General features: G+C 39.4%; 1 protein-coding gene across 6 annotated transcripts in view; it reads right to left on the reverse strand.

The window, feature by feature from the left end:
- The window catches only part of LOC129775312 (mitogen-activated protein kinase 1), a 244735-nt gene that overhangs the window by 205660 nt on the left and 22701 nt on the right, over nucleotides 1-16374 (reverse strand). For all 6 annotated transcript variants that reach the window (XM_055779914.1, XM_055779913.1, XM_055779911.1 and 3 more), the window contains exon 2: nucleotides 584-1234. In XM_055779914.1, coding sequence (XP_055635889.1) covers nucleotides 584-783 — 200 coding nt within the window. In that variant the 5' untranslated portion in view covers nucleotides 784-1234. The remainder of the gene's footprint in view (nucleotides 1-583; nucleotides 1235-16374) is intronic.

Genomic DNA, 16374 nt, shown 5'->3' on the forward strand with positions numbered 1-16374 from the left:
AGCAGTTCATTCTCCATCAGTTCACTCTCAAACAGTTCACTCGCAAACCGTTCTTTCGGAATCAGTTCGTTCACAGACCGTTCGCTAGCAATCAGTTCGTGGGGAGAACTACCGTTCTTTGAAAAAGAACGACCGTTCGTGCACTCTTTTCGGCGAACTAGTTCGTTCGTACCGTTCGTGAACGATTTGCCCATCTCTACAAGACACCTGGTATCGATCCCAGAACACTGTTACTGATTGTAACATTATTCCAAAATACTTTACATAAACATTCACATACATACATACATACATACAAGTTCAACATAAGTTTTTTTTCGATGAAACACACACGGGACCAAATCACCCCGCACCAAATTTTAATGTCCAAAAATCATCTTTTTTATTTTATGATATATTTGGTAGTTTAAAGCTTGATATCATGATTAAACATCATTGATTGAGAGAAAATAAGTGTAGCCTAGTATACAATGTGACATTTTTTATTTAGACCGTATTGGTTTGGAAATATTAGGCGATTTGCTTAGGTGGTCCAAATTCCCCCCTTTTCCCCTATATGCGGAAAAGAAAGATATCTACTTACACAACCATTCCGTAAGCTCCCTCGCCGATGTAGGCCAGTTGGGTGTAGCGAGGCCCTACCTCGAACAACTGGCCCCGAATGACCTCCGCATTGGGATTACTGTTGGCCACGGCGTTATTATTTGCACTCGGATTTGCTCCCCCGGTGCCCCCGCCAGATGCCTGGCTCGCGTTGTTATTCTGACCGGCGGCTTCCGCCATTTTCTGCGACCCAAAGCTGGTGGTTGCGCTTAGCTTACTTCTGTGCTGTGTTGTGCTGTCGAGCGGATAGTAGCAGCTAACAGGTTTGTTTTTCCACTTATTACTATCCACACCGCTTTGGACACTTTATCATCCCTTTCGGCGTGCTCAAAAACAACAATAACAAACGCAACACTCGCTTAAGTAGTGGAATACTATTTCTCCGGCTTTTTCTTCTATTCTCGCACAATGTTGTTTTTTTTGCTTGCTACACGCGACACCCCACAACGGAACACTCACACACACTCACTGTTCTAGCGCACGGCTGTTGTTTTTATTTCTGCTATTTAGCTCGGTTCTATTTACTCTTGCCTTTATCACCACCTACACCACCACTTGGCACACATCAACCACGGCGGAAACGAACACACAACACAACACTACCGCGAGGTTCGACTGGGCTCTGCTTCTTCTGTAAATAATGAGAAGGAGTTCTTATTATTTTTCAGCTTTCCGCTTATTAATCGCTCTATTGCACGCTGGGGAGCAACTGGGCACCGGCACAAAATTGCTTGGAGGGGTTGTTTTCGAGGCTTAAGTTGGTATCTTATTAGCTTCCTCATGAGCGGCAGCATTGGTCGGATGAGAAGTATTTTTTTCACAAATGTTCTTTTTTTAGACTTAACCTCCCCGTTGCCCAAATCCAATGAGACGCCATTCGAGAATGAAGTGAATTGCTTTTAATCAGGAGGAGAATACATTTGGGATTCACAATGCAATTGGTACTTGAAAACAGAAGACTCAAATACCCGTTGTTCTAGCGCAATTCGGCATGGCGGGACTTCAAATGATATCATCTGTTAGGCATTTCGAGTGTTGTTCAGTGTTCTTCGAGGGTTTTCCCAGTAGTCATTAACTTCACAAATAGAGGAATACCTCGCCGACAAGATAACCGATGATAATCGAAACACCTTACGTTACTGTCGAGTTCAGTGATGAATGAAATAAGTGTTATAATGAAATAAGTATTTTAAGTTAAACGGTTTAATTGTGATTAAACATAATAATGTACTAAAAGCTAGAAAATAATTAGGCAAGTAGCAGTGAGCAGTTATCACACCTCTCCTTCATTAGTCTAGGGCATTGATAAGACTAAAATAAAATCATGTGACATATGATGAAGTCGTTAATTGTGGATAATGGAAATCCAACGTGGTCCACGATTTTATTTTAGTCTTATTAATGCCCTAGACTAATGAAGAAGAGGTGTGATAACTGCTCACTGCTACTTGCCTAATTATTTTCTAGCTTTTAGTACATTATTATGTTTAACCCTTTCGTTACGAGCGTCGTCTATAGACGACACCCGCGCGACGAGCTGTGTGTACGAGCGTCGTCTTTAGACGACATGAAATTCATACTGCTCTTCGATCATACCACAGCGCGATGTGCATACTTTTCGGCGCAGTGTTCCGTACAGGGGTAGCACTTCGGTGGAGCACACTGCCGTAATGAAAGGGTTAATCACAATCAAAGCGTTTAACTTAAAAAGTTTTTTTTACTTATTTTATTTTCTAGTTTTTAGTACAATATCTGTTTCATTAGAATATTTCTCTACAATAAATCCATTGTCCTGTATTCTATCAGCCAAAAAATTTCATTTGATACCGATATTGAGCGGATTGCAGAAAATACATAGTGTGTTCTCCAAGTCAAGTTTGTTCGTTTGATACACATATCTCAATCAACCTTTTTTTTGAGATGATATGGAATCAGCTATTTTGTAGCGGCGGCCAAATTGGATTTTTCAAGATGAGCAGTTTTAAAATGACAGCAGAGATGACGGTATTTTATAAATTCGGTCAGTTCCTATTGGTCAAATTTCTATTAATGTGGGACAAATCTACAGACATACAAACATACATACGAAGAATTCAAGCTGAATAAAACCGTTTAATAAAGCAATTTGCTATTTTGTGATTGCGGCCATCTTAGATTTGAATTTTTCATGATCTACTGTGATCTACTATTCAAGCCCTTTCATTTGATACCTATATTAATCGGGTTTTGAGAAAATATGTAGCCCGCCATTTGATAGTGGCATTCATCATAGATTTGCATTTTTCATAAATAACTGTGTTCTACTAGTCAAGACCTTTCATTTGATACCCATATTAATGGAGTTTTGACATAATATGTAGTCCGCCAATTGGTAGAATTTTGAAGGATTTGCATTTTTCATAAACTACCGTGTTCTACTAGTCAAGCCCTTTCATTTGATACCCATAATACAGGGTAACTTCGATATAACGTACTTTTTACTTTCAAAATTGTGCGTTGTATCGAATTGTACGTTATATCGAAGCATAATAAAGAACTCTGAAACGTAGCTTATATTACCTTATTGTGTTGCTGTTTGAGTAAGGTTGATGAATAAATTCAATAAGAGGACGAAGCCAACTCATGATGTTCCCTTCGTTCTGTTGATTGAGGTTTGATTCATTTAGAATCCGGAATCACAAAGCAGTTGTATTTCGGGATTGGTTGAAGGTACAACACAAGTTTACATATAATTCTTTTTTTTTCAGAAAAAAAATATTCAAAAATTATTCCTTTGGACTTTGATAATGTGTACGTTATATCGAGGTAAAATGTACGTTATAACGAGGGTACGTTATATCGAAGTTTCCCTGTAATAGGGTTTTGAGAAAATATGTTAGTCCGCCATTTTGTAGTGGCAGCCATCTAGGATTTGCATTTTTCATGAATAACGGTGTTGTACTAGTCAAGCCCTTTCATTTGATACCCATATTAACGGGGTTTTGACAAAATATGTAGTCCGCAATTTTGTAGTGGCAGCCATCTTGAATTTCATTTTTCATAAATAACCGTGTTCTACTAGTCAAGCCCATTCATTTGATACCCATATTAATAAGGATTTGAGAAAATATGTGATCCGCCATTTTGGATTTTCAAGATCATGAAATACGCAGTTTTATAATGACTACAGAGATAAAGGTGTGTTCCAAATTTCAGATCAACCGGTCAACAGGAAGGGGGTCAAATTTCTATTAATGACACGCTACAGACACACATGTTACAAACATACAAACAGGGCAAGGTAAATAAAACCGTTTAATAAAAATAGCTAACACTGAATAAATGAATACGAGAGTTGTCTAAAAAAGTTTGAGCAACGCGCACGTTTCGGAAAGCATGGAAAGCATTGGTCGTACAGTCACGTACATGTCACTCGGCGTTTTTATCACGTCTCGTTTATATCACTGAAAATTATTCGTTTATATCACGTTTTTAGAAACAAAAGAAATAATATGCAAATTCCAATTCTTCATTGAGCTATTGAACCGAAAATGAGGACTAAGCAGAGAAAATTATTTTGAAGCATTCATACCGCCTCCAGTGATCAGTCGTATTCTCGTGGCTTGCGAAAAGTTTTCTTAATTTGGGATTTGTAGCGAATTTCTTTCGAAAGTCTCTTGTACTAATTTCATAAGCTCAGAATCAACTACTATGGAGGATTCTGAGCAACTTTTGACCAGAATAAAATTTTTTTTTAAATTGCAAAATTTTAAATTGCAAAATCTGAGATTTCATTCTACACGGTTTTGTCTATCTTTAGTGTAAATCGAGGGATAGGTTTACTTTACATGTCACAGAGGTGTACTTTACATGTCACAGAGATTATTCTCGCATTTTTCCCAACTTTTTCCCGCATGATTTCAGGAAATACCCGACTCACAGAAACGAAATTTAATAATATTGTGTCGTTTCGTTAGTTAAAAATTGATTTTTGAAACCCGAATTGCAAATGTTTTTTTACTTTATGTTTCCAAGTTCGGCATGTGACAAAAAATTGGACGGTGTGTATCTTAGCAACAGATTTTTGCTTAGATATTGGATTCCGGAGATACGGACGGAATTGTTTCTGGAATATATGTATCTGGGACCAGAATCGTTTTCAAACGTATCAGATTCACCCCACCTCTACTTACTCCGAATTCAAAAAGTTTCATTTATTGGAGTAACTGACCAGAACATCTTTGGTCACACCCAAACATATTCCGAGCATTTCCTGGATACCTTCTATGATCAGTTCCTGAGTTGACTCTTATATCCATAATAAAATTACACAAAAAATCTATCTTGTTGAAAAAAAGCTGAATAAAAATGCTTAGCAGGAATAGGAGCATATGAGACGAGATGAAACAAATAACACGAGGTAAGTAGCATTTTGAATGACCCAAAATCTTACTCCTTTTTCTTTAAAATGCGTCCCATTTTTACCCTTTACCCTTTTGAGCCTTGATTTACTTTAAGGACATGTTTCGACCCGTGTGCTCGATCTACATTTCAACTATCAACTATTTTGTCAATGATACGAATGTTTCTATTGGATGCCATAAGAAAACCATGAGAGAAAAAAAGTTGAATTAAACGTATTATGTGTATTGAGCGTTATTACAAACCCAGTTCAACTTTCAACACTTTTTGAGCATTTAATTTTCTCTACCATCAAGACTGCATCTCTCTGGGTGTCAACCAACATCTTCGAGTTTCGTTCGTGCTTTTCGAAGAAAATCCTCTCTCTTCAATGATGCATTGCCATGCGATAGCTTCAAAACTTTTTTCACAAACAAGGTCAAAATTGGAAGCTCCTTCTGCGAATGAGCGATAATTTCCATCCAAGAGTTATGCAATCATTGATCTTTTATTTGATATGCAGATAATACAATTTCAGCAGAAGACGTTGGACACAATTGTCCATACTCATTCTTTATTTTATCTGCACAAACGCCGGGCAAATGTTGTTCATCGACGAATACTTCCAAGCATAACTCCGTCCGTTTCTTCGCTATATCCGGAAAGTTGAAATCACATCCGGGCTCACACACGTTAGGTAACGAGTGCGATATGTCAAAGGGGATTGTATGAACAATTTCTTTAAAAATCCACAGTAGAACTCACGATAGCTGGTACGAAATATTAGGACACCTTCATCGGAAATTTTGCGGAATTCCTTGCTTGTTGATTGCGGATTTCGTTGCAAATCCAATTTTAATACTTCCAGGTAACAGTAGAATGGTTTCTGTGAGGTGATTTAGATTTCACTTTCAGTCGTTCGGATTTCATAATTTTCTCCATAACACTTCACAAGTCCCGTTAGGTCATCGAAAAGAGAAGGAATCGTCGGTGCCTCTGTCTTACATTCACGCAAAAACTATTTAACTGTCGATGCTGCCGTAACACAAAAAAAAACAATTTTAGTTCCAGCAGCCTATATTCCGTACCATGTGCGACAATCTCGTACATCTTTGACCGGAAAACTAATGCAAAACTCCGTTTAAAGTTTGAATGCTTTCCCTTAAGCTTATTCTTCTCTTGTTTCCTTACCTCGCCGACAGGATTTTTTTAAAAACAAAGATTCGCACTGCTTAGGAAGTCGTAATGCGCTTAAACACATGCATTCCCACATTTCCCGCTTTTCTCGAATGGGTGGCCATTAAGCATATTAGAGATAAAACATAGATTTTTTCATTACAAAATAAACCTGTTTTGAATATATCACGTTTCCATTATATCAGGCGATTTTTTTTTTGAGCGTGATATAATCGATACGTTACTGTATTTCATGCCAACTCGACTGGCCATTGTACAATGGTCCAGGAAGCACATTTTAGTGTAAATGTATAGGAACTGCGGGTAATACGAACAATAGGTATATATGGACAGATGGTTGATTTGTACAGTTACATTTTGAATTTCAGATTTCTGTTATTCGTCCATTAATGAAGGAAGGGATATGATAACTGATAACTGCTACTTGCCTGATTATTTTCTAGCATCACAAAGAAACCATTTTACTTAAAAAGTTTTTTTACTTATTTTATTTTATCCCTTAAAATAACCGTAACCGGAGTCGGAATATTAGGAATATTGAATCCCCATATGTTCTACAATTATTAGGCTGTCAAAAAAGTACTGCGGTATTTCCGCGAGATGTCGGTTTGGTTAAGTCGTTCGTGAGTTATAGTGTCGCAAATATGGAGCAAAAAAAAAGAGAAAATCCGACATATTTTACAGTACTACTATGACAAAGGCAAAAATGCATCTCAAGCTGCCAATAAAATTTGTGCAGTTTATGGACCCGATACAGTTTCCATTTCCACCGCACAACGATGGTTTCAACGTTTTCGTTCTGGCGTAGAGGTCGTCGAAGATGCGCCACGCTCCGGAAGGCCTGTCGTCGAAAATTGCGACAAAATCGCTGAATTAGCCGAGAAAGACTGGCATAGTAGCAGCCGTAGCATCGGCCAAGAGCTGGGGATAAGTCATCAAACCGTTATTAACCATTTGAAGAAGCTTGGATTCACAAAGAAGCTCGATGTATGGGTACCACACACGTTGACGCAAAAAAAATATCTTTGACCGTATCGACGCATGTGAATCGCTGCTGAATCGCAACAAAATCGACCCGTTTCTGAAGCGGATGGTGACTGGCGATGAAAAGTGGGTCACTTACGACAACGTGAAGCGCAAACGGTCGTGGTCGAAGCCCGCTGAAGCGGCTCAGACGGTGGCCAAGCCCTCATTAACGGCCAGGAAGGTTCTGCTGTGTGTTTGGTGGTATTGTCAAGGAATAATCTATTATGAGCTGCTTCCCTATGGCCAAACGCTCAATACGGACCTGTACTGCCAACAACTGGACCGCTTGAAGGTAGCACTCATGAAAAGGGGTCATCTTTGATAAACAGAGGCCGCATTGTCTTCCATCAGGACAACGCCAGGCCACACACTTCTTTGGTGACGCGCCAGAAGCTCCGGGAGCTCGGAGGTTCTTTTGCATCCGCCGTATAGTCCGGACCTTGCACCAAGTGACTACCACCTGTTTTTGTCCATGGCGAACGAGCTAGGTAGTCAGAAGTTAGCCACAAAAGAGGCCTGTGAAAATTGGCTATCCGAGTTTTTTGCCAATAAGGAAGCGAGCTTTATAACAGGGGTATTATGAAGTTGGCATCTCGTTGGGAACAAGTCATCGAACAAAACGGCGCATATTTGACTTAAAACAGATGATTGTAACTAATTTTATGAACAAATGAAAATTCAAAAGAAATACCGCAGGACTTTTTTGACAGCCTAATATATCATGATTAGCGTCGTTAGTTCATTCGACGTTTACGAACGCTAACGAAATTGATTCTTGTTCGAAAGAAGAAATGGATTTTCAGGTGAAATATTTCTCTATCTATATGAATAAAAATGTAAAGTCAACTGCGTTGGTAAACGGAAAGTCCGAAGGAGGAATGGTCCGATTTGAGCCGTCTTTATTTTGCTGTATTCGTCTCTTGTTTTGTTGTGGTTAAAATTTTGAAACCTTTGAAAAGTTTCAAGAGAAAGTTGTCTACAATGACATCGTTGTTAGCTCAATTTGATTTAATTTGAATCAATTTGAGTTAATTTGAATTAAGCTTCGTGTTCGGTGGTGTGAAGCGAAAATGGCAATAAATTCTCAGGTGGATTAACGCTCTTTGAAAATAAAAATTATGAATGAAAATTAGCTATTTTGTATGAAGCCTGTATTCCATGTAACGGGGAAACATGTAATTGCAAGTGAATCAAAGATCTTGAGCGAAAATTATGTCTGAAATTCGTTCGTTTAGTAAGTGTACGTGAATGTTCGGAAGAATTCATATCAAAAAATTAATATTGGGCCGGACGAAGTTCGTCGGATCAGCTAGTATGTAATAACTTTGTCGAGGACAGTTTTTGTCTAGTTAATAACTGTTGAGCTCTAGATGCAAATTTCCACTTGAATGCGCTCCCATTGTGCATTGGCAGCAACATCTTAGATAGCAGTGAAATGTTGTGGGTAGACATTGGTCATTTAAGCAACCCTGAAATCTTTAAAAAAAATTAGACTGGTTTTCGAAAAGGGCCAAAGTTTTTTTTATTTTTTTAACAAAAAATTATGACTCAAAAACTATAATACCTACGAAATTTTGATCAGCATGAAAGCATGAAATGTAGGAAAATATTTGAATTTTCATGTAAAAATACATTTTTTTAATCCCACTCAAAATTTGAAATTCATTTTCTCAAAAACGTGTTTTATTTTAATTCTAAAAAAAATATGAATAGGAATTCCAAAAAGTCACCCATACATTGGAAAATGAGCACTTTTACAGGAAAAAATATTTTCTAACAACAACCTATTCATGTTTTCTTTGAAAAAATTACAACTATTCCTAATTTTGTTTCAAGTCAAGATCGCGATACAGTGTTTTCGACAAAGTTTTAGATCTTACTAAAATATGAACTCGTCGTAGACGTCAACTTTATATCTTTTAGAGTTTCTGAAATATATGGCATTTTTGTATGTAGACTCTTTTATTCGTAACATTTTTGAGTGTAAATTCTCGCGTTTGACATGTTCTTGACATGTTTCTAAACAGAAAAAGGTTCCAGAATGTGTGAATCGCGGTAATTTACACGTGAAAATGTTACGAGTTAAATACTAGTAGGGGAAGTGAGGGGATAGTAATCACCCTGAGGAATGTGCTTCAATCCCCGTTTTTCGAAGAGTATTGTAGCTCAACTTATTATTGTTCATGATAACAAACGGCTTTCGCTATAAAAAATCAAAATAATACATTTTCCAGCATTAGGAATAAAGTTGAAAACTCGAACTTTCTTCTTGGTTGGAGGTAAAAATAAAACCGTGGGGCATAAGACCACTAACTGTGGATAATGGAAATCCAACGTGCCCCACGATTTTTTTTAGTCTCATCAATGCCCTAGATTCATGGAGGAAGAGGTATGATAGCTACTAACTGCTACTTGTCTAATTATTTTTTAACTTTTAGTACATTATCTGTATTATTATAATGTTTTATCACAATCAAACCGTTCAACTTAAAAAGTTTTGCTTTCCTTCTTTATTTTCTAGGTTTTAGTACAATATCTGCATCATTAGCAATATTATAATGACAACAGAGGTAAAGGTGTGTTGCAAATATCAGATCAATTTGTCAAAAGAAACGAGTCAAATTTCTGCTATTATGGGAAAAAGCTACAGACATACAAAGTTTACATACAAACAGGTCGAGTCTTTTCATTTGACACCCATATTGATGTCAAGTTCATTCGTCCAGCGGACCAAGCAGCGGGAGGGCCTGCGTACATACAATGTTCAGAAGGCTCCTAACCGCGACGAAAGGCAAAACATGGTGGGGAAGACGCGAGCCCGGAAGCTGTACACCGAAATGCTGACGAAGCCGCATTGCCTGGTAATGGACGACGAAACCTACGTCAAAGCGGACTTTCGTCAGCTGCCGGGCCTGTTGTTCTTCTCCGCAGAGGACAAATTCAGCGTTCCGGAGGAGATTCGCAAGCAGAAACTATCCAAGTTTGCCAAAAAGTACATGGTGTGGCAAGCGATCTGCTCTTGCGGAAAGCGGAGCGCCCCCTTCGTGATGACTGGCACGGTAAACGGGCAGGTTTACCTTAAGGAGTGCCTACAGAAGCGCTTACTACCACTATTGAAGCAGCACGAGGACCCGACCATCTTCTGGCCGGATCTCGCTTCGTGCCACTATTCAAAGGACGTGTTGGAGTGGTACGAAGCCAACGGGGTCACCTTCGTGCCAAAGGAAATGAACCCGCCCAACGCGCCGGAGCTTCGCCCAATAGAGAAATATTGGGCGATTATGAAGCAGGCCCTCCGGAAGAACCCAAAAGTTGTCAAATCGGAGGCGGACTTCAAGAGAAAATGGATTTATTGATTGATCTTCTAATCGACCCCGTTGAATTTACCTTTCACTATAAAATTCCTAGTATTTCTAACAAAACTCATCATTATAATATCAGATTATTTTCAGACACAATTCTCGTTCAAGATTTTTCAACCATTTGCAAATAACATGATTCTCCGTTACATGGAATAAATGTTTTATGCAGAAAATATGATAGAATAAAGACAGCCCTAAGTCAGACAATTCCTTCCTCGAGTTCTGCTCTTATCAACACATTCGACGATACTATTTTTATTGGTATAGGTGGAAGAAGATATAGGAGTGCGTTTCATCATATTAAAATCCATTTCCAGTCTCGAACAAAGATCAATTTCGCTAGCGCAAACATCAAGTGGATTAACAGCACTTGTCACTATGTAATTATAGAACATATGGGAATTTAATTTTCCGAATCTTCCCTTTTTCCTTCAGAGTTTTCCGAAAATTTTCAATTGTCATGCACCCTAAAACCTCCACATGCCAAATTTGGTTTCATTTGTTTGATTATTTCTCGAGTAATGCAGAAATTTGTGTTTCATTTGTATGGCAGCAAACCCCCCCCCCCCCCACTTTAGAGATGGGGGAGGAGTATTTAACCACCGTGAAAACATTTATTGCACCCTAAAACCTCCACATGCCAAGTTTGGTTTCATTTGTTCGATTAATTCTCGAGTAATGCAGAAATTTGTGTTTCATTTGCATGGCAGCCCCTCCTTAGAGAGGGGGAGAAGTATCTAACCACCGTAAAAACATTTATTGCACCCTTTAATCTTCACATGCCAAATTTGGTTTCATTTGTTTGATTAATTCTCGAGTAATGCAGAAATTTGTGTTTCATTTATGTGGCAGCCCCTCCTTAGAGAGGGGGAGAAGTATCTAACCACCGTAAAAACATTTATTGCACCCTTAAATCTCCACATGCCAAATTTGGTTTCATTTGCTTGATTAATTCTCGAGTAATGCAGAAATTTGTGTTTCATTTGTATGGCAGCCCCCCCTTAGAGAGGGGGGAGGGGTCTCAAACTATCACGAAAACCTTCCCCGGCCACAAAAACCCCTACATACCAATTTTCATGTCGATCGGTTCAGTAGTTTCCGAGTTCATTAGAATCAGACAGACAGACAGACAGAAATCCATTTTTATATATTTTGGGTTGGGGAAAAAGAAATGTCGTATATTGTTAATATATGGCAACATTTAAACATATCTTGTGTTGTACTTATCCCATCGGGTCATACTATACGGCTATTTAAAGACGACAATCTGTGCTACAAGTGTCGTTTTGACAGTGTTGTGATTGTCTTTTCCAGTCTCAAGTTATAGCGCGTCAAAGATGGAGTCCACCAAGTAAGAAATTCGCCATATTTTACGTTTTTTACTACCTGCGAGGTAAAACTGCAACGAAGGCGGCCGAAAAAATTCGTGCAGTTTATAGACCCAATACTGTAACGATTCTTACTGCACAGCGTTGGTTTGATCGATTTCTTTCTAGTGTAGTGGCTGTCGAAGATACACCCCGTACTGGTAGGCCAATCGTCGTGGAAACCGATAAAATCGTTGAAATCATCCAAGTAGACCGGCATGTGAGCACTCGCTCGATTGGCCAGAAACTGGGTATAGACCATAAAATCGTTTGGAACCTTTTGCAGAAGATTGGATTCCAAAAAAAGCTGGATGTATGGGTGCCACAAGAGTTGACGCAAAAAAATCTTTGAGACCGAATCAACGCCAGCGATGCACTGCTGAAACGGAACGAACTCGATACATTTTTAAAGAGGATGGTAACTGGTGATGAAAAGTGGATCACGTACGACAACCTAAAGCCGTGGTCGAAGCGCGGTGAACCGGCTCAGACCATCGCCAAGCCCGGATTGACGGCCAGAAAGGTTTTGCTGTGTGTTTGGTGGGATTGAAAGGGAATCATCCACTACGAGCTGCTCAACTATGGCCAGACCCTCAACTCGATTCTCTACTGTGAGCAGGCGATTGACCAGAAGCGGCCAGAAATGATCAATAGGAATGGTGTTGTTTTCCACCAGGACAACGATCGGCCTCACACATCTTTGATGACCCGCCAGAAGCTACGGGAGCTCGGATGGGATGTCCTATTGCACCCACCGTATAGTCCGGACCTGGCTCCAAGTGATTATCATCTCATCCGGTCCATGCGAAACGCTCTTGGTGATACTAAGTTGGCCTCAAAAGAGGCTTGCGAAAACTGGCTGTCTGAGTTTTTTGTAAATAAGGAGGGTGGGTTTTATAAGGGGGGATAATGAAGTTGCCTTCTAAATGGCAACAAGTTTGCGAACAAAACGGCACATATTTGACTTAAATTGGATAATTTTAAGTATGTTAAATAAAGCGCCAAATTTCGTTCAGAAATACGACATTTCTTCTTCCCCAACCCTATATATAGATTTCCAGTCTGAAAAGTTGCTTGAATAAACAATGTCTTTACACCCACAACGTTTCACTGATATCTGAGATGGTGCTGCCAACTCCTAAGACGAGTCGGCATGAAATTCGTCATTGGATTTTTATATGGAGTCTGAAGTGAAAACTGGGATTTGGAGAGCTAATCCAAAATGATCGCAATCTATTTTTTAACAAATGGTTATATCGAGTTTTTAAGTTATGGCAGACAGCGATGTGGTTAAATATTCTAAGAAACTCTTTTATATTAAACTAGCTGACCCGGCAAACTTCGTCCCGCCCAAAATTTATTTTCCGTTATCACATCCACGCTTTCTTACTAAGCGCTGTTCATGGGTCTAATCGCAGAATTATTCATTGATTGATCTTCTAATCTACCCTTTAAAATTACCTTTTACTATAAAATTCCTAGTACTTCTACCAAAACTCGACATTATAATATCAGATTTTTTTCAGACACAATTCTCGTTCAAGATTTTTCAACCACATGCAAATAACATGTTTCTCCGTTACGTTACATGTTACATGGTTTTATTTGCTTAATAATTTCTCGAGTAATGCAGAAATTTGTGTTTCATTTGTATGAGAGAACCAGCCAGCACACAAGTGACCCACTTTTCATCGCCAGTCACCATCCGCTTCAGAAACGGGTCGATTTTGTTGCGATTCAGCAGCGATTCACATGCGTCGATACGGTCAAAGATGTTTTTTTGCGTCAACGTGTGTGGCACCCATACATCGAGCTTCTTTGTGAATCCAAGCTTCTTCAAATGGTTAATAACGGTTTGATGACTTATCCCCAGCTCTTGGCCGATGCTACGGCTGCTACTATGCCGGTCTTTCTCGGCTAATTCAGCGATTTTGTCGCAATTTTCGACGACAGGCCTTCCGGAGCGTGGCGCATCTTCGACGACCTCTACACCAGAACGAAAACGTTGAAACCATCGTTGTACGGTGGAAATGGAAACTGTATCGGGTCAATAAACCGCACAAATTTTATTGGCAGCTTGAGATGCATTTTTGCCTTTGTCATAGTAGTACTGTAAAATATGTCGGATTTTCTCTTTATTTTGCTCCATATTTGCGACACTATAACTCACGAACGACTTAACCAAACACAACACTGTCAAGGATTATATAGCGCGCAAAAATACCTTTCCAACAAGCTTTAGTATGACTCGATACAATGACTACAACTAGAACTACGCGCTTACAACGACACCTCGCGGAAATACCGCAGGACTTTTTTGACAGCCTAATATATAGATTCAATTCCCGTCCAGACATGAACCTTGCTGGGTTGGAAATTCTACAATTTTTTTCAGTTTGTAACTATTTTAGAGGTTAAATGGATGGAATTTTTTGTCCGAAACAGAGTCAGTTCGCTTGAAAGTTTTTTTAAATTTCGGATTATTTAAAGGGTGTGTCACATCAAATTGCATCACGGAAAAAACGCTGTAGAAATTCGCCCAGTAGACCGATCCTTTTGAAAATTTTAGACAGTAAAATAAAAACTATTAAACAACTTTTGGCATTTTCCATTTTTCATACTTCGAGCCCGAGCCCGTATGCTCGTACCTTCCTCTTTACCCCGTCCATAAGGTTCTGTACAACGTCAGGTTGTAGTTTTTTTTAACAGAAATCCATTTTCTCTTGAAGTCCGCCTCCGATTTGACAACTTTTGGGTTCTTCCGGAGGGGCTGCTTCATAATCGCCCAATATTTCTCTATTTCTCTGGATCACGTACGACAACCTAAAGCCGTGGTCGAAGCGCGGTGAACCGGCTCAGACCATCGCCAAGCCCGGATTGACGGCCAGAAAGGTTTTGCTGTGTGTTTGGTGGGATTGAAAGGGAATCATCCACTACGAGCTGCTCAACTATGGCAGACCCTCAACTCGATTCTCTACTGTGAGCAGGCGATTGACCAGAAGCGGCCAGAAATGATCAATAGGAATGGTGTTGTTTTCCACCAGGACAACGATCGGCCTCACACATCTTTGATGACCCGCCAGAAGCTACGGGAGCTCGGATGGGATGTCCTATTGCACCCACCGTATAGTCCGGACCTGGCTCCAAGTGATTATCATCTCATCCGGTCCATGCGAAACGCTCTTGGTGATACTAAGTTGGCCTCAAAAGAGGCTTGCGAAAACTGGCTGTCTGAGTTTTTTGTAAATAAGGAGGGTGGGTTTTATAAGGGGGGATAATGAAGTTGCCTTCTAAATGGCAACAAGTTTGCGAACAAAACGGCACATATTTGACTTAAATTGGATAATTTTAAGTATGTTAAATAAAGCGCCAAATTTCGTTCAGAAATACGACATTTCTTCTTCCCCAACCCTATATATAGATTTCCAGTCTGAAAAGTTGCTTGAATAAACAATGTCTTTACACCCACAACGTTTCACTGATATCTGAGATGGTGCTGCCAACTCCTAAGACGAGTCGGCATGAAATTCGTCATTGGATTTTTATATGGAGTCTGAAGTGAAAACTGGGATTTGGAGAGCTAATCCAAAATGATCGCAATCTATTTTTTAACAAATGGTTATATCGAGTTTTTAAGTTATGGCAGACAGCGATGTGGTTAAATATTCTAAGAAACTCTTTTATATTAAACTAGCTGACCCGGCAAACTTCGTCCCGCCCAAAATTTATTTTCCGTTATCACATCCACGCTTTCTTACTAAGCGCTGTTCATGGGTCTAATCGCAGAATTATTCATTGATTGATCTTCTAATCTACCCTTTAAAATTACCTTTTACTATAAAATTCCTAGTACTTCTACCAAAACTCGACATTATAATATCAGATTTTTTTCAGACACAATTCTCGTTCAAGATTTTTCAACCACATGCAAATAACATGTTTCTCCGTTACGTTACATGTTACATGGTTTTATTTGCTTAATAATTTCTCGAGTAATGCAGAAATTTGTGTTTCATTTGTATGAGAGAACCAGCCAGCACACAAGTGACCCACTTTTCATCGCCAGTCACCATCCGCTTCAGAAACGGGTCGATTTTGTTGCGATTCAGCAGCGATTCACATGCGTCGATACGGTCAAAGATGTTTTTTTGCGTCAACGTGTGTGGCACCCATACATCGAGCTTCTTTGTGAATCCAAGCTTCTTCAAATGGTTAATAACGGTTTGATGACTTATCCCCAGCTCTTGGCCGATGCTACGGCTGCTACTATGCCGGTCTTTCTCGGCTAATTCAGCGATTTTGTCGCAATTTTCGACGACAGGCCTTCCGGAGCGTGGCGCATCTTCGACGACCTCTACACCAGAACGAAAACGTTGAAACCATCGTTGTACGGTGGAAATGGAAACTGTATCGGGTCAATAAACCGCACAAATTTTATT

The sequence above is a fragment of the Toxorhynchites rutilus genome, chromosome 3 (genome assembly GCF_029784135.1).
Source record: "Toxorhynchites rutilus septentrionalis strain SRP chromosome 3, ASM2978413v1, whole genome shotgun sequence".
Classification (NCBI taxonomy): Eukaryota; Metazoa; Arthropoda; class Insecta; order Diptera; family Culicidae; genus Toxorhynchites; species Toxorhynchites rutilus.